At 52.2% G+C, this 24,756-nt stretch overlaps 1 protein-coding gene across 2 annotated transcripts in view; it reads right to left on the reverse strand.

The window, feature by feature from the left end:
- Nucleotides 1–24,756, reverse strand: part of PER2 (period circadian regulator 2) — a 44,898-nt gene that overhangs the window by 3,646 nt on the left and 16,496 nt on the right. For both annotated transcript variants that reach the window (XM_024243886.2, XM_054550080.2), the window contains exons 6-22: nucleotides 23,878–24,079; nucleotides 21,309–21,360; nucleotides 20,420–20,562; nucleotides 17,849–17,927; nucleotides 15,282–15,388; nucleotides 14,488–14,641; nucleotides 14,028–14,133; nucleotides 13,129–13,254; nucleotides 12,267–12,351; nucleotides 10,784–10,931; nucleotides 10,563–10,687; nucleotides 9,218–9,382; nucleotides 7,951–8,205; nucleotides 5,202–5,992; nucleotides 3,893–4,055; nucleotides 2,844–3,036; nucleotides 1,357–1,507 (exon numbers count right to left, since the gene is read on the reverse strand). In XM_024243886.2, the coding sequence (XP_024099654.2) occupies nucleotides 1,357–1,507; nucleotides 2,844–3,036; nucleotides 3,893–4,055; nucleotides 5,202–5,992; nucleotides 7,951–8,205; nucleotides 9,218–9,382; nucleotides 10,563–10,687; nucleotides 10,784–10,931; nucleotides 12,267–12,351; nucleotides 13,129–13,254; nucleotides 14,028–14,133; nucleotides 14,488–14,641; nucleotides 15,282–15,388; nucleotides 17,849–17,927; nucleotides 20,420–20,562; nucleotides 21,309–21,360; nucleotides 23,878–24,079 (3,045 nt within the window). The remainder of the gene's footprint in view (nucleotides 1–1,356; nucleotides 1,508–2,843; nucleotides 3,037–3,892; nucleotides 4,056–5,201; nucleotides 5,993–7,950; nucleotides 8,206–9,217; nucleotides 9,383–10,562; nucleotides 10,688–10,783; nucleotides 10,932–12,266; nucleotides 12,352–13,128; nucleotides 13,255–14,027; nucleotides 14,134–14,487; nucleotides 14,642–15,281; nucleotides 15,389–17,848; nucleotides 17,928–20,419; nucleotides 20,563–21,308; nucleotides 21,361–23,877; nucleotides 24,080–24,756) is intronic.

Raw genomic sequence — 24,756 nt, forward strand, 5'->3', positions numbered from 1 at the left:
CCGGGAAACAGCCAAGGGGCCAGTGTAGCTGGAGAGGAGGGAAGGAGAGGAGAAATGGGAGATGAGGTAGAAGATATGGACAGGCGGTCAGATGTGTATGGCTTTGCAACCATTGATTCTGATTGAGGTGGCACAGCGCTGGCAGGGATCTTAACTGTGGGGGACATAATCTGACTGGAGGTGACACAGGGAGCAGTGAGTGCAGCTTTGAGGCCACTCTGACATCCAGGGCTCATGCCACGGAAGCATCCTCATGGCTTGGACCTGTGTGGTGATGGGCTTCTATCTACCTTCAAGGTTGAACCCAGACAATTTGCCAACCTAGCTGGGGCCTGAGAAGTAGAGTCCAGGATGCCTCCAGGGCTTGCAGGGTGCAGGCGGGGAAAAGAGGTGCAGACACTGAGCCCGAGGGTGGGGAGAAGAGGAAGAGCCTGCAGGGAGGCCAAGAGGTCAGAGGGACAGCCTGAAGAGCACAGGGCCTGGAGACCAAGGGCAGCAAGAGCTCCCTGGAGAGAGCGGCTCACTGCTGCCAATGGTCCCTGGGACGAGGACTGAGAAGTGACACTGTGTTCAGCTGCTGGAGAATTTGAGACCTTGACAAGAGCAGCTTCCGTGGGGTGTGAGAGGGAGGGGTCGGCAGAGAGCAAGAGAGAGGGGCTGGAGTGCCCACAGGGCCGCTGGAAGGATATGTGCCTGGAGAGCACACCAGCAGGAACTTGTTTTTTCCACCATTATTTAATGTTCTCCATGGACACTGAGGGTTTGTGACAGGAGAGGTTTTTTTTTGTAAAATAGAAAACAGAATTGAAAGAAAGAAAAAACAGATTTGAGCAAGTGACTGAGATTAGATTTTTCAACCTTTTTGGAAACAACATTGAAAAGCCACTGGAAAAAAGTTCTTTGAAGTAGACCTAGTGTTGTGCCTTTAAAAAAATAAACCTTTAATTTTAGAATTTTTTTTTTTTTTTGAAACAGAGTCTCGCTCTGTTGCCCAGGCTGGAGTGCAGTGGTGCGATCTCGGCTCACTGCAAGCTCCGCCTCCCAGGTTCACGCCATTCTCCTGCCTCAGCCTCCTGAGTAGCTGGAACTACAGACGCCCGCCACCACGCTCGGCTAATTTTTTGTATTTTTAGTGGAGACGGGGTTTCACCATGTTAGCCAGGACGGTCTCGATCTCCTGACCTCGTGATCCCCCTGCTTTGGCCTCCCAAAGTGCTGGGATTACAGGCTTGAGCCACCGCGCCTAGCCTAATTTTAGAAGTTTTAAATTGACAGAAAAGTTGCAAAGACAGTACAGAGAATCCCCACCACAGAGCCTTTTAGGGCCATATCAGAAATCGAGTCCCATGAGCTTACTGCCACGTCGATGGCTGCGGGCAGGCTGCCCGTCTGCATCCACTGGTGGACCTCGCGCATCTCCTGCTTCTGACTCTCCGTGAACCTGGGCTGGAGTTTCTGCAGAAGCTTCAGCTTCTCTCTGTCCTCCTTCAAAACCGCTTCTAAATTTCTTCGCAAGATATTTAGAAATTGGTAAGCTTTCAAATGTCTTAAGGGTTTCTATTTTTATTTTCAGAATAATGTAGTTTTAGATGATTTTGTTTAATGCAAATTTCCTTTTCTTTAAAAAAATTTTCATTTAAGGTAACTTAATCTTCCTAGTAAAGAACCTGTAGTTTTTCTAGGAAAATGATGGTTCTGGTCAAGATTTAATTTTACTGTATTTTACAATAGGCCTGGGAGCTGCGTATCTGCAGGTATAACCTTGTCCCCTGGGGCTCGGGTCCACACAGGCATGGTTCATCTGGGAGATTCTTGCCAGCAGGACAGCATTCCCCTGCCACTGGCCAGTGCTGGGCTGGACTACAGCTGCCCTGGAGATGGAGCCCCCATATCCACTAGCTGACCAGAGGACTTAGGGGTTTGATATGGTTTGGCTCTGTGTCCCCACCCAAACCTCATCTGGAACTGTAATACCCACGTGTTGAGGGAGGGACCTGGTGAGGGGTGACTGGATCGTGGGGGCAGTTCCCCCACGCTGTCCTGGTGATAGTGAGTTGTAACGCGATCTGATGGGTTTATAAGTATTTGGCAGTTCCTCCTTCGCTTGTGCTCTTTTCCTGCCGCCTTGTGAAGAAGGTGCTTGCTTCTCCTCCCTTCCACCATGACTGTAAGTTTCCTGAGGCTTCCCTGCCCTGCAGGACTGTGAGTTAACTAAACCTCTCTCCTTTAAAAATTACCCAACCTCAGGTATTTCTTTACAGCAGTGTGGAAACAGACTTACACAGGGTTCATTTTTCCTTCCTTTCTTTCCTCCCAGCTTCCCACGCCAAGCGGGTGCTCTGCAGGGGAAGGGACCACGTGCAGTTCCCTATGGCAGCCTGATGTGGACACAGAGCCCCTGGGTCACAGCAGAGCAGCCCGCTCCCTGGGCTGGTCACCTACCTTGACACTTGGTTCCTTCAACTCTAAGTCAGACAGCCAGACACACCCCATTTACCTCACAGGGTTACTGGGCAACAAAGCAAGAGATGCTGTCACCAATGCTTTGTAAAAGTTGAGCGTGGCACTGTGAAGGAGGCACCAGGGGCCTGTCTTCCTCGAAGGCTGTAGGGTGTGAATCCACATGGCCCCGGCTTACCCTGGCCACACTGCAGGGCCAGGGCCATCCTGTATTAGCCTGGCAGAATTGTCCAGAGGGAAGCCTGCTTCTCCGCTGCACTCAACTAAATCTAAGTCTTTCAGAGGGGCGTCCTGCCCCATCTGAATGACCTTGACCTTGTTGTTTCTGGGAACTCCTGAACCCCATCCCTCCCCAGGTGCCTAGGAAAACAGTGGGTGCTTACCGGGAAGGCAGCTGGTACGTCATCATGACGCTGCTGTCCGCATCTGCCATCAGCAGCCAGATGGGATCCTGCAGGACGCACTTAATGAAACGCTCACTTTCTTCCATACCAGTGTTCATTTTTGCTTTGTGATTATTCTCTGAGGAGTCAATGCTTCCAAAATATTTGCTGGTATGACTTGTGTCACTACTGCCTTTAAAAACAAAAAACGTGGTGCATGAAAACCTTGACACATGAAATTAAACCTTGCATAATGTGCTTCCTCAAAATCAGAATGATTTGAGAGAGCCCAGCGCCTTCTTAGGTATTGGGTATCTGTGCCGGTGCATGTTCCTCTTCTCTTCCCACTTCTTGAATACTCTGGGTAATTAGGAAACAGGATCTCTGCTAGTGCCATGCAGGTGATTCTTTCCTGTGAAGCCCTGAGCAGCTCAGGTGGAGCTGCGTGTTAGAAGCCTTGACCTTCTCTCCCAAGCTCTCACCATCTCCACTCATGTGGACCACAGGGTACTGCAGTTTCCCACAAGGGGAGGCAGCTGGCCTGGAGCGCTCCCTAGCCAGCCTCACCTGTGCAGCAGGCCTGCGAAGGGAGGCGAGGTGAAAGCTCACTCCAGAGAAGTAGGGGAGCTTCAATTTTGTGGAGAGTGTGTGCATTTCTGGTGCCTGAGATTCCAGATCACACGTGAAATATCCCAGCGGGTAGAGGCTTGCAGGTGCTCCACACCCTCAGTTCACACAAGTGGAACTAACGCAGGAAGGCAAACCACTATCTGGGGAGTCAGAGGGCTGGTCCCACAAGGAGCCAGGGTGTGAGGCCTGTAGGCACTGAAATCAGAAGCAAACAGGGAGGATGTGGAATTCTGACTAGCTAGGGCCGGCCATGCTGAACAGGGAGAGTGTGTCTGTGTGGGTGTCTGCATGGGCTCTGACAGCTGCTTGGGGAGTGCCGGTGATGCCTGTTCTGAGCACAGAGGCCGGCCTGCGATTCTGGAGCAGTGCATCCTGCGGGAACCTCCCAAGTGCCTAACACCCTGCCAGGGCCAACATACCTGCCCCACTCGGGGAGGCGTCGCAGCCCAGTGAGCCAGAGCCCAGAGACTCCGAAGCAGCAGAGCCCGAGGCTGAGCAGAGGTCCTCATTCAGCAGGAGGTTTAGGAGGCCGCTTGACGTGGAAAGGGCGTCACTGTTCTGTGTGTCTGAGGGTTCATCACGCTTTAGGGAGAGGAAGCAGACACTGCTGTTCAGGGGCTCAGTCAGGACACAGCACATGCAGTGGGGTGGGGGTGGGGGGCATGAGTGTGGTGAGGGTGGAGGGGCGCTGTGGAGCGGCTGCAAGGTTCACGGCCAGGGAGGGCCTAACGAGCAGACCACGCGTCACCCCCAGGCTTATGGTGCAAATTCCACTGATGCTCTATGGATGCTGTCTAGTTACATTTAATTTTGGGAGAGTCACACGGAAGACGGCAATACCTGGGCTCCAAGGGGGAAAGCCTCAGGCTGCTCCTTGGCCACAGCCCCCTCCTCACATGCAGCAGACATGGATGGGGAAAACGCCTCTCACAGCACCCCGTGTGGGGGCTGCCTTGGGAGTGAGGGCAAGGCCTGGCCTGGGGAGCATCCCTGACCCTCCTCTCCTTGAAAACCCAGACTGCAGGCCCAGGACTCCAGAAGCAGGAGCCTGGAGGTGGCAGGAGGACTGGGAGAAGCTCCATAGATCTACATGCTTGCACTTCCTCACCCGGGAGCCCTAGGTCCTCTGGCCAAGGCAGGGAATCGCCTGAGGCCTACGGACTGCACTGCTGCTGGCGTTCCCACACACTTGAGCTCGTTCAGAAACACAAGTGTTTAACTGCAAATACAACTACCATTAACTGGTTAAGAATCCCACACAGTGTCCCTATGCCTGCGGAGGATGGAAACTGAGGTCACGCTGGTTTTAGGGCTGTGTCCCTCTCCTTCTCCGCCTTCACCCGGGCCACCTGAGCCAGGCTCTGGTGCCACACCCTGAGGAGCCCTAGCTCTGGCATTTAACCTGACTGTGCTTTATCTTTGAAGCGTCATTTAAAAATTCGAAGCCCATAAACACTGTCAAGTCACATGCTGCTTTCTGGAGTCTGTATCACAATCTCTCTCCCTTCATTCAGATTCCATGACAATAAAAGGCTTCGAATAATCTACTCTGATAGGATTAAGTGGGAAGCATGAATTTCTGGCACACACATTCATGGCAAAACCTACAGGGTTTGGTGGAAACCTCAATCATGTAACCCCCATGTCTGAACCGAGGATGTGCGGGCTGGCCTGCCAGGTGTGCTGTTTGCTGCCTGCTTTGGGGAAAGAGCATCAGAAAATCCTTACGGTCAGAGGCGCCTTCGGCTGCTGGTCCCGAGAAGTGCCAGGTTTGCAGTCCGCCCCCACAGCTGCTGTCTCTGTGGCCCCCGTGGTCCCCATGGCCCCAGTGCCACCCTCAGGGGCTTCCTCCAGCTGCAACAGGTTGAGCTGCAGGGGCGAGCTGCTGCGGGACTGAAAGAGCGGTGGGGAGGCCCTACCCATGGCCGATGGTGGGGTGGCCCGGGTGGCTGGACAAGCGCATGACTGTCTGGGGATGGAGGTCCGGCTGGTGAACTCAGGCTGTGAGGCAGAGGCCATCTCAGATGTGAGTGTGGGGTGGCTCGGAAACTGAGGCTGGCTGGGGAAGAAGGCCTGGGGCAGGTTTGGGGTCCCCGAGGGGAAGGAATAACTGGGTAGCATGAATGCCATGACAGGGGCCAAAGGGGCAGGGAAAGGTGGGGGCTGGACTGCAAACTGGTGCTGGAGGTCCACAGGCACAGCAGGCATTGCAAAGCTGGCGTGGGGAGGTGCCGGGGGTGCCGCCACAGTCCCTGGCGCTGGAAACATGGGCAGTGAATAAGCTGCTGGCACTGGGGCGGGAAAGGGCACAGCTGGGCAGCTGGACTGGGACGTGTCCGAGGGTGACCAGGCTGTGGTGTTCAAGCCCACCAGCGGGGGCCGGGCGGACACGGGCCCCCCAGATCCGGTGCTCTCAGATGAGTCTCGAGGTTTGACCCGCTTGGACTTCAATTTTCTGTTCTTTCCTGTTTTTTTCCAAGGTGAATCTATTCCGGAAGTATTTCTTAGTCCAGGGGCAGCTAACGCAGAAAAACAAATACTTGGAGTTAAAATTTTAACTCCAAATTTGAAGACACCTCTTCGTTCAACAGTCCTGGGTTTCCAAATGCTGGCCCACGGCCTGCCTGGTCCACCAAGCGGTCTTCCCTGATCCTCAGTGAAGTGAGAAAAATCAGGGAAAAACATCAGGTTTTTCCATAAAACTAAACTGAATCAACTTAAAGGACAAGCTCTTAATTGCAGGATCACATTCTTTATTTTCTTCTGGTATTAAATGTCTTTTCTTTTATGAAATGCTAATATGATAAGTGGTAATACAAAGTTCTATTTGTTAAATAAATACACTAAAAAGCTGTCATGTCTCTGCTGTTCCCCAGTATCTGGGGGAAAAATTGGTTAGTGAAATCTGAACAGGAGAGCCACTGACCTCCTCTATTTTTCAATTTATAAGCACTGTCACTACTGTTCCTTAAAGAGGGATGTTTCCTCTTTCACCTGTCCAACAGCCTGAGCAAGATCAGAGGGGAGCATTGCCTTGCAACCAAATTCTTCCTCTGCAATGACAAGTGCTGTTGAGTAAGGCTTTCTTCAGGAAGATGGAGGGACTCAACTGGTAAAGGAGGGACCTGGGTATGTCCCCATGGCCTCCCTGAGGAGTGGGAGGGGGATCCAGGGAACTTCAGTTTTCCTCTCACATCACGCAGAGTGACTTGGGGCTCTTGCAGCAGGTGTCCGGGACATCTCCTGTCAGCTGTGCCAGGACAGTCCCATGCCTTTGGGATGTGCTGAAGGGAAATGGGCTAGTCCAAGGCAAACTCCTATGTAAATGGAGGTTTTGCAATTCAGCCTCTCTATCTGGTGTTCTTCTCACAAGAAATCTGTCCCCTGGTGGGAACAGTGGCTAAAGCACTGGGTTCCTGGGATATCATGTCTGGGTCTGGCAGGGCTGCCCTAGACAGCTCTGTAGTCTGTGCACTGCATAAGGCTACAGAGTTGTTTAGGGGGCAAGCAAGAGCAGGAACTCTGCACTAGGCTGGTCCCATGGGGTGGGTCTGCTCATGGCCATGGAGTACACCGTTTTCTAATTTCTACAGAGGTTCTCTATGGGCTGGCAGTAACTCTTGAATCTGGGGAAGAAGGAGAGAAAGGAAAGAGTGGAGAAGACATAATCCTCAAGGAAGCTGTGGGCTTAATTTCTTACACACTTCCCTTGGTGCGTCTGCCTAGAGACCCGGGGGAGCTGGGTGCTTGTGGTGAGTGGCTTCCTGGGCTCACTGGCTCTGATCCCTGTGCCAGTGTCCCAGGGGGAAGGGAAGAGGCGGCATCTCTAACAAGTGTCTGGGGGTATGGGAAGGAACTGGGGGATCAGGAGCCAGACTCCTGAGCCAGGAAACGGGTAAAGAAGCTCATCTATTTTACTTCATCCCTTGACCTTCAACCCCCTAAGTGGCACCTGGCCTACAGAGCAGCTTCCCACACCATGACCATGGAGTCTGCCTGACTTTGGAGTCCAAAGCCCAACCCTGAGGCTGGCCCAGTCAGGAGGGTGCATCTCCTGGGGAGAAGGGCACCAGGAATGGTACACCCCCTCCTTCCTCATGTGCCCAGCACCACATGCCCACTATCTTGAGGTTGAATTAGCTGATTCTCTGGAGGTCCCGTCCAGGTGGGGCCCCTGCCCACATGGTTACTCAGGCAAGAAATGTGGACATGGCAGCACTGCCCTGCCACGGTTCTGCCCTCCCCGGGCACTAGCCTGGGACTATTCCCTGGGGAATGCAAGCTGACATCCTGAGAGCACTCTCCCGGTGGGAAGTTCTACAGAAACAGATGGCGTTGCCAGGGAAGTTCCAACAGCTGTCTTACATGTTAATGCTTCTGAAACTGGACACATTTCACATTTTGAAACCAGCACTGGACTCAGTACCAACAGGAATAAAGTTTTTTAAAACCCACTTTTAATTCGGGTATCACTTACTTCTTTCACTTGGCTGCCCCTTGGATCTTTCTTGTAAGTAGTAATGGCAGTGGGACTGGAAAATGCTGAGTTTTCTTATTTCTTTGAACTTCTGCAGGAAGCTCTGCTCCTCCTTCTGTGTGTGTGCAGCGAGTACCTCCTTGGTGAGGCCCAGCTTCTTGAAGGGCTCCTTCTCTTGGCTGAGACCACAGGCCAGGGCAGGGCCCACCAGGCAGTCCAGGGATTCTGGCCCACTCGCAGCATCTTCCACCATCTCTGTAACACAAGAACCCAGGGCTCTGGTCCACACGTGCCCTGTTTATTATTTTAAGACCACACTATATTTACGAACAAGACAAATCATTCACATATAAAGTGATTTCATGATGCCTGTGGCATGAGGATGAAACTCACAATGTTTTCATTTAGCTTTCTGAGAAAGTTCATGGCAAAAGGCAAGAAGCAGGGCAGGACAGCCCTGACAGCCAGGTGCTCAGGAACCTGGGGCTGAACAAACGGAAACGTGGGGAACCTTGGGCTTCAGCTCAGCTGCTGAAGATATCCCTGGGCTGTCCTTAGCTTTCAGAACACCAGAAACTTGGGTCAATGTGCTGAGTCTTCCCGGGTTTGGGACCAGGCATGGTGACAGATGGGACTCTATGGGCCCATGGGGCAGACAGGACAAGGGACAGGCAGGGCCACTGAACATCCTGAAAGGGAGGGCTTGGGGACTGGATCTTGGACATACACTTTTTCCTCATCATCTCCCTCTTCTTAGTAAAGAACAAATTCAGGATTCATTTTAATCATAATATTCTAAAGAACAAGAACACTCAGCCACCAATGCGCTTGTTGTAAATCTGTTTACCACCTGTACTGGCTCCTGTCCACAAACAGGGAGGGCTAACGGTCGCACCTTCTGCTGGGCAGAGGAAAGAACCCCAGGCCCACCCAGGGAAGAGGGAGGTGGGGCCTCGCTCCCAGTGCTCTCTCCGCACCAATTGAAGGGGATAAGATCTTGCACCACAATCGACCCTCCTGCGTTGATGCCAGAACAGACAACTGCCACTGGAGGGCACCACAGGGCAGCAGGGACCTGGACAGGTTGCTGCCTGGGCCCTGGCTGGCCGCACTCCACCCTGCATTTTACGTAACTGGAGTTCCTGAAACGCCCCCTATCGGGCTATGGTGGGGTTCTTCCGCACTTAGAAAAAGAAAATTTTAAGATGGCAAACTTTTTGTTTTCATGTTTAAAAATCAGACTGCTCTCTGATCCAAGAGGTCATACCTAACTCCGGCTGCGGCTTCTTGTCTCCCACATGGACGATGGTGCTGCTATAGCTGCACTGGCTGGTGAGCGACGCCACACTCTCTGCCTTGCCCGGCAGTGCCAGTGAGGTCAGGTGCGTGCCTACTCCCGTGCGGCTGTTCACCCTGGAGGGCGGCTCTGCCTCTTCATGAGCGGAAGGGGGGAACAAACATTAGCGTGTCATTACAATGCACTGTGCAGATGAGAAACCGACACCTCAGTGCCCATACAGCTTCCACACCAGGGTGCACACAACCCATCCCATCCCATCCCACAGATGCTCTGGCCTGGGCATGGGGTGATTTGTCCCCAATGTTTATTCATAGGAGAATAGTGGAAAAGAGAAAGTTCTGAAATGGGAGCAGTTACACACTTAAATCCCGAGTCCTCTGCGGGGAGGCGCAGCAGCTTGGCAGCTGCAGGGAACGCTTGGTGAGGCGCTCTTGCCTGCAGCCAGGCAGCCCTTCCTGCAGGCCTGTGGGGAGGGGCTTTTCTGACAGTCAGGAGCCGACCATAATCCGGGATACCCTGTTTCTTTCTTTTTTCTTTTTTGAGATGGAGTCTCGCTCTGTCACCCAGGCTGGAATGCAGTGACGCAATCTCAGCTCACTGCAACCTCCGCCTGCCAGGTTCAAGCGATTCTCCTGCCTCAGCCTCCCAAGTAGCTGGGATTACAGGCATGCACCATGACGCCCAGCTAATTTTTGTATTTTTAGTAGAGATGGGGTTTCACCATGTTGGCCAGGCTGGTCTCGAACTCCTGACCTCAAGTGATCCACCCACCTCGGCCTCCCAAAGTGCTGGGATTACAGGTGTGAGCCACCGCGCCCAGCCGGGGTACCATTTCTAATCCTGGTGGTGAACATCAGCAACACTGACAGCGTTGTGTTAAGCAGCCTGGGATTTAATGTGATTTATGGGGCATGTTAACATTCAGGCCAAGGGCCCCTCTGAGACGCACTGGAAAGAGGGCCTGCCCTGGACTGACAACTTGAGACCAGTGTGGCTGCATGAGGGGGTCAGCAGACGGCCCCTCAGTGTGGCCGCATGAAGGGGATCAGGAGATGTCCCCGCAGTGTGGCTGCATGAGGGGGGTCAGGGCCTCCAGCAGCCCCACTGGGTTCCTGTTCTCAAAGCCAAGACTCTGACAGAACCATCTTTGCCTCTAGTTCCTAAGAAGGGTGCTGACTTTTGAACTACTTTCATCATTTGAAAAACAGCCTGCACCCTCACACTGTGTCCACAGAAGCCATGGGGACGTCTGAGTCTACTCCAGAGGATTTACATTATTTCACACGTACATAGCTCTAAACAGATTAGATACCTCCGGCGTGTGGCCCTGGGCTGACTGTGGCCTTCCGCTTATCACTGGACCTTAGCGCGGGGACGTTTGCTGGGAACTCGCATTTCCTCTTGAGGGTGGCAGCCTCATTGCAGCTCTCCAAGTACCTGCGTGAAGGGCACGAACCACTGGTGAGGCCACACTACATGAGAGGCGGGAAAGTGCGTGAGATGGTGGAGACGCGGCTGGAAAGGCCGGCGTACCTGATGACGCTGTCCAAGCAGCTGATCTGCTGGTAGGAGCAGGTGGGCTGGTCCTTGCAGGCCAGCTCCTCGGGGAAGCTGACCCCCAGGCTGTCCTTTTCCATGGCAGGGACAGCTTTCTTCTCAGCTGGGGGATTAGTTTGCATTTCTGAAGGAATGGCAAAATTGTTCTTTCATTTATTTTTCTCCCAAAGAAAATGCTGTGTATTTAGAAAGCATTTTTGTTCTACCTGAAGACAGGGCTGGGGACTCAGAATCTGCTTCATGGGTATGGAAGCCTGGGGACAGCCTGGCATCTGGCAGCCCTGTGGGCACGAGTACCACAGTGCCGTCCACAGAGAGACCTGGGAGAGAGCTGCTGCCCAGCCTGGTGCCTGCTTCTCTCTGGGGTCTAGGCTGTCCCTAGGGGTCAAGGACTCAGCAGTGGGACACAGCAGTTCTCACTCGAACTCTTAAACTTTCGGGGCCAATGAGAGCCCACGTACTTTATGCTCCTCCTGGGCCAGGCCAGTGTTTTCAAGGTGATCCCTGCTAGTAACAATTATGATGGCAACTGCCTGCTCACTGTGCTGCAGATTCGACTCTTGCCCCAACGACATTCATCACATGCCTGTCCCCAGGGACCCTCAAGCAAAGAGCTGTGTCCAGCTCATTAGTGTGTCCCCAACACCCAGCACAGAGTCCAGCAGGCAGCATGTCCACCAACACATCCCCAAGGCCAAAAGTCCTAGCGGTGTCTGGCCAGAGTGTTCCCCACAGGAGGCTTCGGCCTGAACACAGAGAATGAGCAAGGGCCCACCAGGGGGAGGGGACTGGGATGCATGCATGTGTGCACACATGTGTCTGTGTGCATGCTGTGTGAGAAATACATGCGGGACAGAGGAGCAGCATGAATCTGAACCCGCGCATGACAGTGTGAAGCTGCCTGAGAAGTGTGGCGCTGTGGTAGGAAAGGGTTGCTGCAGTGGGGGTGGGTCGGCAGCCCCTGGGTGGTACTCCCCACTTCAGACAGGTTTGGTTTGAGTGTATGTGGATGCTGGGCAAACCATCGGCAGTTGTGTGTGTGTGTGAGTGAAGGGTTTGCAAGTGTAAACACACAGCCATACAGCCACTCTGTACAGCAAGAACGAGCGGCCCAGGCTGTGGCTCCCAGGCACACCCAGCTGGCAGGCCAGGGGTGCAGGAAGGCACACTGGCCACAGCTCCCCAGGCCTGCACACCTAGCCACACCTCACCAGGCCTGCAGGGCATCAGGTGCCCAGTGTGGACATCAGTGCCTGCACTGGCTGAGTGCAGTGGGCTGCACTCGGCTGCTCTCGCCTCCTGGAAGCTGCAGACTGTGCTGAACACAGAAGCGGGTGTGGCACGGCTGCAAGGTAGACTCCCTGCCAGCCAGAGTCAGCATTTAACCCAGGTTCCCTCTTCTCATGTGGCCATACTCTAGTTTCAGTAAGGAAATGCTGAATATATATATATTTTTTACCTGTAACAGATTTTTTCTTTTGTTCTCCAGATTCATGAGAATAATGACTTCTATTTTTGGTCTTGTTACCATTTTTACAAATTTCCTTGAAGAAAAACAAAATGAACACGTTATTCATTCTAGGAGACATCCTTCAGTCTGTCCCGCAAAGTGAGAACAGAGGATGGCTGAAATAATTTCAGCAACACAGAAGGAAATGGTGAATGAGAAATTTGACAGGTGTAGAGCTAGATAAAACCTATTTGATGATCCTAAAGAATAATAAAACATAAAGCAAAACGGCACATTACATTTTCTTCTTCTTTTTTTTAGGCAGAGTCTAGATCTGTCACCCACGCTGGAGTGCAGTGGCGCAATCTTGTCTCTCTGCAACCTCTGCCTCCCAGGTTCAAGTCATTCTCCTGCCTCAGCCTCCTGAGTAGCTGGGATTACAGGGGCGCGCCACCATGCCCGGCTAATTTTTGTATTTTTAGTAGAGACGGGGTTTCACCATCTTGCCCAGGCTGTTCTTGAACTCCTGACCTTAGGTGATCCGCCTGCCTCGGCCTCCCAAAGTGCTGGGATTACAGGCGTGAATCACTGCACCCAGCCCACATTTTCTTCTTTCTGACCTAGTTAAATCTTCACTTCTGCTTGTTTTGTCTGTTTTAAATAATTTTCAACCAACACTTAGCTATGGTTTCTAGCTCTTTCAACTCTTAAGAGATTAAAAAGTCCCAAGTGGACAAAGTTTAGAAAGGAAGCAGAAACAGCTGCGATCATGAAGCCTCTCCTAACTGCCAAAGGTTGTCTTGAGTGTGCTTTTTAACTCTGGAGGGACATCCACAAACTCATTTTCTCAGGGAGAATGAAGGGGACGTACGGCTCTCCTCCGGCGTGAGTCCTCATGGCCGTTGCTGTCGCTGGAGGAGGTCTGGCTCATAAGGTGCTCGTGGGACCCGTTGCTGCCCAGACTCCCGTAGCCGCTGGAGCCGCTGTGGGGGACGGGCTGGGGAGAGAGCAGACAGCGCTACAGACACAGCCAGGGCTGCTGAGCTGCGCATGTAGCCCCTGCCAACACACCCTGTTTCACAGAGAGGATGGCGACCCGCCTAAGGCTACATGGCAAAGACCAGGGGAGCTGAGGTTTGAACCCCAGGGTCAGCTCCAGAGGTAGACTCCTGGCCTCCAGCCGCGGTGCCCCGACCCAGACATGCAGTCACTGAGGAGATGGCACCAAAGGAATGTGTCCAACCCACTCATCAACGCATGGCTGCAGCCAGCCACGCCTCTGTGGAGGGGTTTAAAACAAACAAGATGCGATGACAGCTTCACTCCACAGCCTCCGGGAAATGAGAGGCAGACGCCTACTCAGGCGTGGGGTTGACTGCAGTGGGCCTGATTTTTTTAGGGACCTTGAGTACAATGTCCCTTCCCTAAGTCCCACTGCTCTGGATTAGAATGAGCCCCCACACCATTGAGAGGTCACTTTGGGACTATGCAGCCTGTGTCAGAGCACGGGGTCTGCACACATCCTTCAGCTACTCACTCAGGGCTGCAGTTCAGACAAGGTCAAATGCAAGGCTGGAGAGAGCCAAGGGTATTATGGACTGTCTCGGACTAGCAGGATCTATGCCCAAACCGTCCTCTGGGGGATGTTCAGAGAATGACAGATGAAGCTGTCTGAGTGGGTGTGCCAGGACCAGGGTTCAGAGCCTATGTCCTCTGCAGGGGGCTCTCAGGCTGCTACCTGGGAAGAGGGCATGCAGGCACCACACCCACCTGCAGCAAGAGCCGGTGGATCTGCTCCGTGAGCTCCTGAATGCTGGGGTGCAGGGCCTTCTCTGTGCAGGGGTGGGCTGCAAACACGTCCTCATTCAAAGGACCCCTGCGTGGTTTTAATTCGTCTTGTTAGATGGGACCCCACAGGAGGACCTCTCTGGCGTGACTGTATAGCCACTACATGCTGCCTGCCTGGGTGGGCCCTCTGCCTCTCCCCTGCAGCCCCCCCAGGCTTCTGCCTGTCCACTCCCTGCTCTGCCTGAATGAGGTCCCTCCCACCTGGGGGCAGAGGACAGGTCACCCCTGCCTACCAGCCTGGGGCTCCAGATTGGTGGCAGGAGGCAAGGTTTCGGTCTTGGCCTCTCGGCCCCTCCCTATGCCATCTGTTGCTGGGAGGTGAGAACAGCCCGAGACCCCCGCCCGAGACCCCTGAGCCACCTCGGGCCCTTGGAGCACTCACACCCTGACTTTGTGCCTCCCAATGATGAAGGAGATTTTCCTGCTCCATGGGTTGATGAAGCTGGACCAGCTGGTGTCCAGCGTGATGTACTCCCCGTTCCGGGCGCGAAACCGAATGGGAGAATAGTCGAAAGGCTGCCCGCCTGACTGCAGGACTAGGAGAGCAAAAGCCAGCATTCAGGGGAAAAGGGGAGCAAACAGGATTTACAGTAGAGAGAGACAAGTCAAGATTCACTCAGGCCCGGGATCATTTGCAAACTGTAGGGGTATGAACACTTCTTCAAAGCCACTGCTTTCAACCTCCCGTTTTTGCTGCAGATTACCAGGAGGCTGTTTCCAGCAGGAGCTGTTTCATCCCATGTTTCACCTCTGCTCAGCAGGAGCTGTTTCATCCCATGTTTCACCTCTGCTAGTGTCACTTGCGTCTGAGGGCTGGGCTTGGTGAGGACATGCACTGTGCACTCCCCTGGCCTGGTGAGAACCTTCCTAGCCACAGATGAACTGGTCTCCCCTCCTCCCATGCGCCACTGAAGCCAACAGTAAACACGAGACGCCACGGACTCGGGTCACGGACTGAGAAACAACTGGCTACAAAGGAACACACATGAGTTTACCCCTTTCTCGACTCCACTGGGCACTACAGTGCCAGGAGTGAGGTGGCGAGGCGGGCGTCTACCACCTGCTTGTCCTTAGCTGATCTGACCTGTCAGAGCTAGACTGGTCCCAAGAAGCAGCCCCAAGGACACACGAACTCCCGCCAAACACTTCAGGATGTACTGTAAAAAGGGGACCTACTCTTTTTGTGGATGGCCAGCATCAAGGGCCTGTCACTAGGGTGGAGCTGCACGAGCACTGGGGTTTCAATCAGGTCCTGAGGTAGGTAGCCCAGGAGAGGGACCGCCCTGGAAGGCAAGCAGACACACGCTAGGATTGGCATCCAAACAGCGGAGGAGATTGTCACTAAGAACCATCTTATTCCCTGGAAAGAGAAGATACACTCCAAACCCCACCCCCCCCACCCCCGGAGATCAAAAGTTGGACTAACAGAACCAGTTAGACTTTCAATCAATAGCAAACGAAGGTTCACTGTCCAGGATGCTGAAGGAGGCTCCCTCTGCTGGGGCCTGAGTGCTTCAGCTCTGCGTTTCACCTCCTGAAAGGTAAGTCATGATCATGCTTTTGTTTTCTTCCTTCCAGCATCGTTTTCTTTTTCAGTGTCATTCATCAGTTTGGCCACATGTGACCTGGCATGGATTTTTGCTTAACAAGTTTTGCCTGGGCCTCGGAAAACCCTTTGTATGTGCTTCTTTTCCAGCCTGGTCTCGTGGGACTTTGGCCTCAGCGTCCAGTTGGTTTACTATGGCTTCTGTGCAGTCTCGGTGGCAGGCTGGGCCTCTGCCCTGTGCGCTCCTGCCTCCTCCCGGAGCTGTGGCTTTGCTCCATCGCAGGACGGAGTGAACTTCAGCCGCACCTTCTGCTTCCGTTTGAGTCCAGCGCCCTCTGCCGGCTCCACCGACCATTTCTTCTCCCGAGCTGCCTCTTAACACTTGTTGCATCCAAACCAATGTTTCCTCAAACTCTGCTGCTTGTGTAGAAGGATTTTCCCTGTGAATCTTTAGACCATGGTGCAGAACTCTCTCAAGGGCCTGGCGTTATTCTTTGATTTCCTCCTTCTTGTATGAGGCTCTCTCTTCAGGCCTCATGTTTTCCTTTGGACAGGATATACAGAATGCTCCTGGCATCCGTCCCAACAAGGCCTTGCTGGAGGAGGAAGAAGAGGAAGGAAGAGGAGAGGAGCGGGGGAACAGGAAGCAAAAAGAGGGGGAGGAGGAAGAGGAGGGAGCAGAAAGGGGGTGGAGGGTGAAAAGAAGGAGGGGAGGAGGAGGGGGAGCCCTAGCCACCTGCTCTGGCTGGCCTTGGGCTTTGTGAGCCAGGCCGCACACAAGGCTTCATCAAGGAGAGCTTGCAGGCTGTGGCCCACCATGCCAGGTGCACCTGTCTGCCAACCTCCCTGCACAGGGCTGAGCTGGACACCAAGTTGGCATGGGAGTGGGTTACAGACAGTTCTCAGATCTCTGAAGGAAGAAAAGTCTCCCGAGGCTGCTTTACATATACGGCCCCAGGCTCTGCCCTCCAAGATCCTGGTTCCGCAGGGCAGGGTGGTGTCCAGAAGCCTGCATCTGCAAACTGGCTCTGCCCCAGGCAGCCCCGCGGACACACCTGAGCCACCTGGAGCTGGAAGTGACAGATCCCTTTTTACCCATAGAGCCTCCCCAGGAGGCTGTGTGGCCCTGACTCCAAGGATGGGGGCCTGTGTCCCTGGACCAAGAGTAGAGGAGGAAGAGGTCTTGATCCTCCAGCTTCTAGGTGACCTGGTTCATTTTAGGAACCCAGCACACTGGTGCTTCTTGGTCCACTTCCTGTGGTATCTTCTGAGGTCACTTTTCCGTGACTACTGCCAGTGGCCCACACGTTTTTTTTTTTTTTTTTTTGAGACAGGGTCTTTTGCTGTGACCCAGGCTGGAGTGCAGTGGTGCAATCATAGCTCACTGTAGCCTTGAACTCCTAGGCTCAGTGATCCCCGTGCCTCAGCCTCTGAGTAGCTGGGACTACAGGTGCACAACACCACACCCAGCTAATTTTTATTTTTATTTTGCAGAGACAGGATCTTGCTACGTTTTGAACTCCTGGTTTCAAACAGGCTGGTTTCAAACTCCTGGCCTCAAGTGATCCTCCTATCTCAGCTTCTCAGAGTGCTAGGATTGTAAGTGTGAGCCACTGCACCTAGCCGGCCCAAGTGTTTTCGGAGTCTTCATGCATTTGTGGAGGAGCTGGGAGAAGATGCATGGTGGGGGCAGAAGCCACTCAGAACATGGGTGCTCCCAAATCTCACTGGGACTGTTCGCACCTGCTACAGCACCCTGAGGGGGAGACCCAGAGAGAGGGACCCAAGTGGGGCTCTGAGGCATGGAGAAAATCCTGTCCCCTGGAGAAGCCTCTAGCACACAGGTTGGAAGATGGACTTCTGCTGGGATCCAGCCAATGGCATCTCCGGCTTCCACCCTGACACTGGTCCCAGGCAACAGCGCCTCTGTCTGGACCATCGTCTACTCCGAATGGGTTTACATGGGAGAATTAAGACAAGCTCAATTAGATCAACAGCTCTCCAGAAAGCCTCAATTATACCATGTGCATATCTTAGGAAGTTTTCAGTGTAATTCCATAATTATTTCATTGCCTGTATATAATTATATGTTTTTGTCCATTATCATGTAATTATAAAACCAAGATGCAGTCTTGGCTTTGGCTAAATAGCTTTTATATCAAAAACATGAAAAAGGGGGTGGGTCAAGACCACGTACCTTTCATCCACATCCTGGAACAAACAATTTGGTGTATGGGTGGTTGTAAAAATTCTCTTTTCAGGAGGAATTCTAGGGGCTGAAAGAATAGAATATTGCACACATTTGTGATCCTAAGAAATGCATATTTAATGTTATATTAAAACTACCAGAAAACACCCTGTAGATTCAGAATAATGAGCAGCTAAAGAAAAAAATTAAAACATGGACTCTGAACAACAGAGACTGCCACACTGAGAACCTTACGCTGGTTGTGGGATCGTTGGCCAGCTTTCTTAGCTTCTTTGCATGCTAGTTTTAGTCTAGTAAATCGAAACTGCCATGTTAACAAAACCACACAGACCACGTAAAGACTACTCTTAGCAAAATAAAGCTGGAAGGCCATCTTTACGATTTTGTTGTTGTTGTTGTTGTTGGGACAGAGTCTTGCTTCGTTGCCTAGGCTGGAGTGCAGTGGCACGATCTCGGCTCATTGCAACCTCTGCCTCCCGGGTTCAAGCGATTCTCCTGCCTCAGCCTCCCCAGTAGTTGGGACTACAGGTGCGTGCCACCACGCCCGGCTAATTTTTTGTATTTTTAGTTGAGATGGGGTTTCACCGTGTTAGCCAGGATGGTCTCGATCTCCTGACCTTGTGATCTGCGCACCTTGGCCACCCAAAGTGCTGGGATTACAGGCATGAGCCACCGCGCCCGGCCCCATCTTTATGATGTTTAAGATGAAACTACAGTGATCTGACACATTATTTTTAGGAAAATGAGTTACATACTTCGATTCAAATTTATTTCTTTTTTTTTTTTTTTTTTAATGAGACAGGGTCTCACTATGTTGCCCAGGACGGTCTCAAATGCCCAGGCTCAAGAGATCCTCCTACCTCAGCCTTCCAAAATGCCAGACCACAGGCATGAGCCACTGCACCTGGTCTGGATTCAGATTTCTTAGCAAATGTCACTATACTGGAGAACTTCACAGTTCAGAAACTAGACAAAGGTGGACAAAAGTGATAGAGTAATTTGCATAAAGTGAGTCATATATCCAAAATTTTCCTCAATTCATGGACAAAACATTCAAAATTCCAACATTTTTCATTCTTGAAGGAGACTGGTAATTTGGGGGACTAACTTGTTGAACTCTAAGTACCCCCTCTAAACCTTACTATTTGGAAAAGAACATTCTGTAATACACGCAGGAACACATCAAACATTGTAGAGAAAGTCACATACTTAAAATATTCCTATCACTTTTAAGAAGGCTGTCATTTGGCCGGGCGCGGTGGCTCGCGCCTGTAATCCCAGCACTTTGGGAGGCCGAGACTGGTGGATTGTCTGAGCTCAGGAGTTCGAGACCAGCCTGGGCAACACAGTGAAACCCCGTCTCTACTAAAATACAAAAAAAAAAAAAAAAAAAAAAAATTAGTTGGGTGTGGCAGCATCCACCTGTAGTCCCAGGTACTCGGGAGGCTGAGGCAGGAGAATTGCTAGAATCCGGGAGGTGGAGGTTGCAGTGAGCCAAGATAGCACCACTGCACTCCAGCCCGGGCGAAAGAGCAAGACTCCGTATCTTAAAAAAAAAAAAAAAAAAAAAAAAAAGCTGTCACTCACCACAGAGAAGGTGGTGAGCACAGCACAGCAGACTCAGCTGGCTTCCCTGGGTTCAGCAGTTGCAGAATGCACCTGCCTTCAGAGAATCTGGAGATCATGTGACTCGCTCAGCAGCCATGGTGAGCACCTACAGTTCCCGGCCAGGGATTTCGGCCAATACAAGGACCAAGATGCCACAAAGCAGGCTCTTAAGAGGGACCACAGGAAGGACCCATTAAGGTGGTACAATGCCTTGTAACCTCTGAGCTTCAAGAGAAGAGCCCAGATATTATTTTGGGGGTGGGGTAGCCAGAAGAGCTAATGGACCAAGAGGGTCATGGTGAGGTGAGCTGGATTCTGTGAGTGAGGTGGCAGCAGGAGCAGAGACTGTGGTCCAGCATGCTGGGCATACAGAGGCACAGCAAGCCTTGTACGGAGCCTGACTCACCCGGAGACTCATGTCAGTGCATGTCTGTCTAGGAGGAAGGGAAATTCCAGGAAAAGTTAGGATGGGCCAAGGTGGGGAGGGAGGGATGCCCAGCACTTCATTTGTTGGGGACTGAGGAACTGTTTGGGGTTCTGGAGCAGGCAGCGACATCAGTGCCTTTCAGAGCGGCCCATGAGGCTGAGGCATGGGGCAGGGGATGAGGATGGGAAGGACGTGGGGCCCCAGACTTGTCAGGGATGTTCCCACTTTGTGGACAAAAGGCAGAGCAGCCAGGGAAAGGAGAGAAGGGGTCACAGCACTGGTGTGGACAGGGGTGAGAGATGCTGGCACCCAGATGCCGTGATCTGCCATGGGGAGGGCCGGATGACAAGCGGGGTGTGCTGAGTCTCCAGAAAGATGGAGACCCTGCGCAAGGTGAGGTGGAGAGGCCAAGGCTGGGGAACTGCAGCTGGGAGTCCATTGTACAGATGCTATGTGTGAACCACACGAGTAACTGAGGGGGAGCCAGAGACAACGTCTGCCCTCGCCCTGGGCTTGGCTGTTACCTTCATAACCAGAGTGCACTCTCTCTGCCAGCAGAAGGCAGCAAAGCTGACTCTCAGCACCTTGTTGGTCCCGCACCTTGACCAGGTATGGCGTCATGCGGAAGGGGTGGTAGCGGATTTCATTCTCGTGGCTTTTCCCAACACTGTGGAGAAGAGCCATGCTCAAAGTTTGGAACTGTGACACAAGAACAGTCCCCTGTTCTGTTCCCTCCTCACCTGGGCCCCATGCCATGCTGCAGGTGATGTGTACCTCTGCTCTGCCTGAGGAGCTGGGCCTGCCCCCCTGCCCTCTTCAGTCCCTCCCTCAGTCCCATCATACTGAAGGGCAAATCAGAGTTAACACCCCCACCAGTGGGAACGCTCCACAGCTCTTCTCTGGAGCAGCCTGCACTCTGGGTTGGTAAAGCAGACAGAAAAGGGGTGCTGCTCCCGCCAGGGGTCCTCGGCCCTGACTCCTGAGGGTGCCAGGGTCTGGCTCAGGGTCACTCCTGACAGTGCAGCTGGATGCTCAATCAGTCGACCAAGACCCTTGTCGGGAAAGCTATGGGTCTCTCCCCAGAAAAACGCACAGACAACCAAAAGATGCAGTGCTTTCGGAAACTCTGTCGACCCTGGGGTACAGGCCTTTGTAGGAGACAGACAGAAAGTGCAGGGTCCCCTGGCCACCATTTTCCATGAGGGGCAGGTTAAATCACTCCACTGCTGGCCGCATTCTTAGCGACCTGTACACATTTAAAATGTAACTGACTGTGTTTTCTGGTAGACTTCAGAAACAGGCGTGCTGAGTCCCTGTGGGCAGGGCTCACGCCCCCCAGCCTCAAGCGGAGTGGCGCTGGGGTGAAATGTTTATACGGTTTTCTAATTTAAGAAAACTGGCAACCAGGCTTACCTGACACGGCAAAAGAAAGATTTCTCCTCCATGCATTCTTGAGTAAAAGAATCTAAAAGAGAGAGCCCAAAATCATTCATCCAAATCAACAATTAAATACAGTGTTCCTCATTTCTCACAAACAAAAGAGGAGCAGCAGAATCAAGCAAGATTCAAGGTGAAAACTCAAAATTTATGGAAGCACAAAGTAAATCCTTTACGTGAGAAACCTATTACATTTTTGACTAAAATTACATACACTTCATGAGTGTGGTGCATTACAAATTATGCAGCGCTAAAATTTTAGCACCAGGAGGCTTACATTTTCAAAACGGTACATGATGCTGCTGCAAACACACCAATTAATTAACAACTGAGCACACTCATGGTGCACTGCTGCAAACACATCAACTAACCTACACCTGAGCACACTCACGGTGCACTGCTGCAAACACACCAACTAACCTGCAACTGAGCACACTCACAGTGCACTGCTGCAAACACACCAACCTACAACTGAACACACGGTGCACTACTGCAAACACACCAACTAACCTACAACTGAGCACACTCACGGTGCACTGCTGCAAACACACCAACTAACCTACAACTGAACACACGGTGCACTCTGCAAACACACCAACTAACTTACCACTGAACACACGGTGCACTGCTGCAAACACACCAACCTACAACTGAACACACTCACGGTGCACTGCTGCAAACACACCAACTAACCTATAACTGAACACACTCACGGTGCACTGCTGCAAACACACCAACTAACCTACAACTGAACACACAGTGCACTACTGCAAACATACCAACCTACAACTGAACACACTCACGGTGCACTGCTGCAAACACACCAACCTACAACTGAACACACGGTGCACTGCTGCAAACACACCAAATAACCTACAACTGAGCACACTCACAGTGCACTGCTGCAAGCACACCAACCTACAACTGAACACACTCATGGTGCACTGCTGCAAACACACCAACTAACCGACAACTGAGCACACTCACGGATGTCCAGAACATTGACAAAGAAAGCTGTGGAGGCCACAGCAGCTACATCTTGGAAGCTAAGCCTCCATGCTGATTTTTTATTAACCCCACACTTCTGGGAAGGCTTCAGAGATTTCATGTACCTACTGTCCCTGAGTAAGAGCAGGTACTTAAGGTAAATCCTGCCCTCAGGGCAAATTCCTACTGGTTCCCTCTGAAGCCAGTATGCCAGTCCCACAGAAGCCCTGGGTCTGGGGGAATGGCAAGACTGGGATCCAGTCTTGTCTCATCGCCACCCACAACATGCACGGCTTCTGTTCTTAAGTCCCTGTTAAATATTTCTTCCTAAGAAACCGAATTTGTCGGCCTCTTTCTTTGGCGTCTCAGCTGCCTCAGACTTTGGGGTAGGTGTGCAGAGGCCTGGCCACAGCGAAACAGAACCCCAAACATTTCATGCTACATATTTTTGGGATAGTCAGTTCTGACAGAAACAACTTGGCATTCAAGGCTTACACCAGTATTTCGGTAAAATAGTAACTTCCTTTAAAATGTGAAATGTCTAGTGAAAATATGAAATCAATCGGGCAACCTCATCAGAAATGAAGGAAGAGGTGTTTCCCTAAGAGTTGAAAGGGATTTAAAAAAAAGAAATCTCTGCTTTCGTGGGAATCTAAACTAAAAAAAAAAAAAAAAAAAAATCTTAGATCTAGCTCTTTCATACAACATTTTGTCTACTCAAAAGAAACTAGGAAAGTAGAAGCAACGACTAGTTACGGAAAATGATTTAAAATCAGCAGCTTGGAAAGGCCCCTGAGAATTCACCTGGTCCTTGACTTAGCTGGGCAGGGAGGAGAGCTGGGGCATAGGAGGCCTTGAGGAGAGCGGGGGGTTGGAGGTACCGACAGAGGCCCAGAGGCAGGCACACCCCCAGCTGGCTCCAGGGACTGGACCAGACCCGGCTGGGAGGGCCTGGCTGGGGAGCGGAGCCTGGAAATGAGGCAGGGTAGACGGTGGCTACAGGGGCAGGCCCGGCAGCCAGGAAGGCTGCCATCCACAGTGCAGCACACTTGGCCTGCAGTGCCTCGGGGGCCAGCGGCATCTGCCCAGGGACCTCACAGCCTGTATACCAAAAGCCAGCCCTGGTCAAGGCAAAGAACCCTCAGGAAGTCACTCTGGGACATGACCCACTCACTGGTTGCAGCTGCCAAGGTGGTAAGGGGACGCCTGTGTGCAGGGAGCAGGGTGCCTTGCTCATGCTCCCCACTGCCCCCACAACCCGGCCTCCCACGACTGCAATCGCAGCAAGATTCCAGCTTTTCCAAACAACTTCATTTCTAAAATGCCTAACGGTTTTCTCTCTCTGAAATGTATGGAAAGACTATTTTTTTCTCTAAATTTATTCTGAAGGGACGAACAACTACTTATCCTTTACCTTTGCCAGAGCAGGCAGCTGGCGGCCCCCACAGGTGGGCTCTGAAAGGTGAGGCAGGGCGCCTGCACCACATCTGGGATGGGCCCAGTTCCTGGCCCCTTTCCCGACCCCAGAGGGAACAAGGCACTACCTTGATAACCTCACCTGCTCCGCTGCACACGCTCCACAAGGGAAGCTTGTACGGGGAGGTAAAACTGTGGAACACGCCCACATCGTGAGGCGCCAGGAACTCCACAAACTTGGCATCGCTGAAGGCATCTCTTTTACAGTGAAATATGGATGCAACCTGGTCAGAGATGTACAGGATCTTCCCAGACACCAGGGACACGGCCACGGCAAACATATCCTGAAAAGGAAGAGTAGGGCTCTGGTGACAAGGTCAGATGGGGTTGGACACCACATCCGACTCAGGCAGGCAGGCTGGAGGGAGCCGCCCACCAGGAGCATCGGAGGTGGGGGGCTCTCTGAGCCCCTTGCCTAGCCCTCACCAAAAAATCCTATCTTGCCTGTTGACAGAGCAGGAGCATTGCCATCTTGGACAAGCCCCTCATTCTAAAGTTCACCTTAATAAAAAACGGCCTACAACCAAAGGGCATCAGCCTAATGGCTCAGGTCAACATGACCACAAACCACAAATAACATCTCCAACCAGAAACATTCCAAACTCCTCCCCGACCAGAGACATACTAGCCCCGAGATAACCCCAATCCGGGCTGGAAAGATGCCTGCCCCAAGATGACCTCCCCTCCTCCCAGAGAGATTCCAGCCCCGCCATAAACTTCTCCACACACAAAAACATTCCAAGCTTGTGATAAGCCGCCTCACCCTAAAACCAACACATACTCTCAGTCTGTAAGAGAAAGTGCTCCTGACCAAAATCGGCCAGGAGTACCTCTCAGGTTTTAACTAAAGAAAACCTGTCTTTGACTGCCAAGCTGCGTTTCAAGTTTCTTTCCTCTTTAACTCTTACACCTGTTACAGATACTGGGCGGTCCAGCATGATATTATTTGAAACAATACATC

Source organism: Pongo abelii, chromosome 11 (genome assembly GCF_028885655.2).
Source record: "Pongo abelii isolate AG06213 chromosome 11, NHGRI_mPonAbe1-v2.0_pri, whole genome shotgun sequence".
Classification (NCBI taxonomy): domain Eukaryota; kingdom Metazoa; phylum Chordata; class Mammalia; order Primates; family Hominidae; genus Pongo; species Pongo abelii.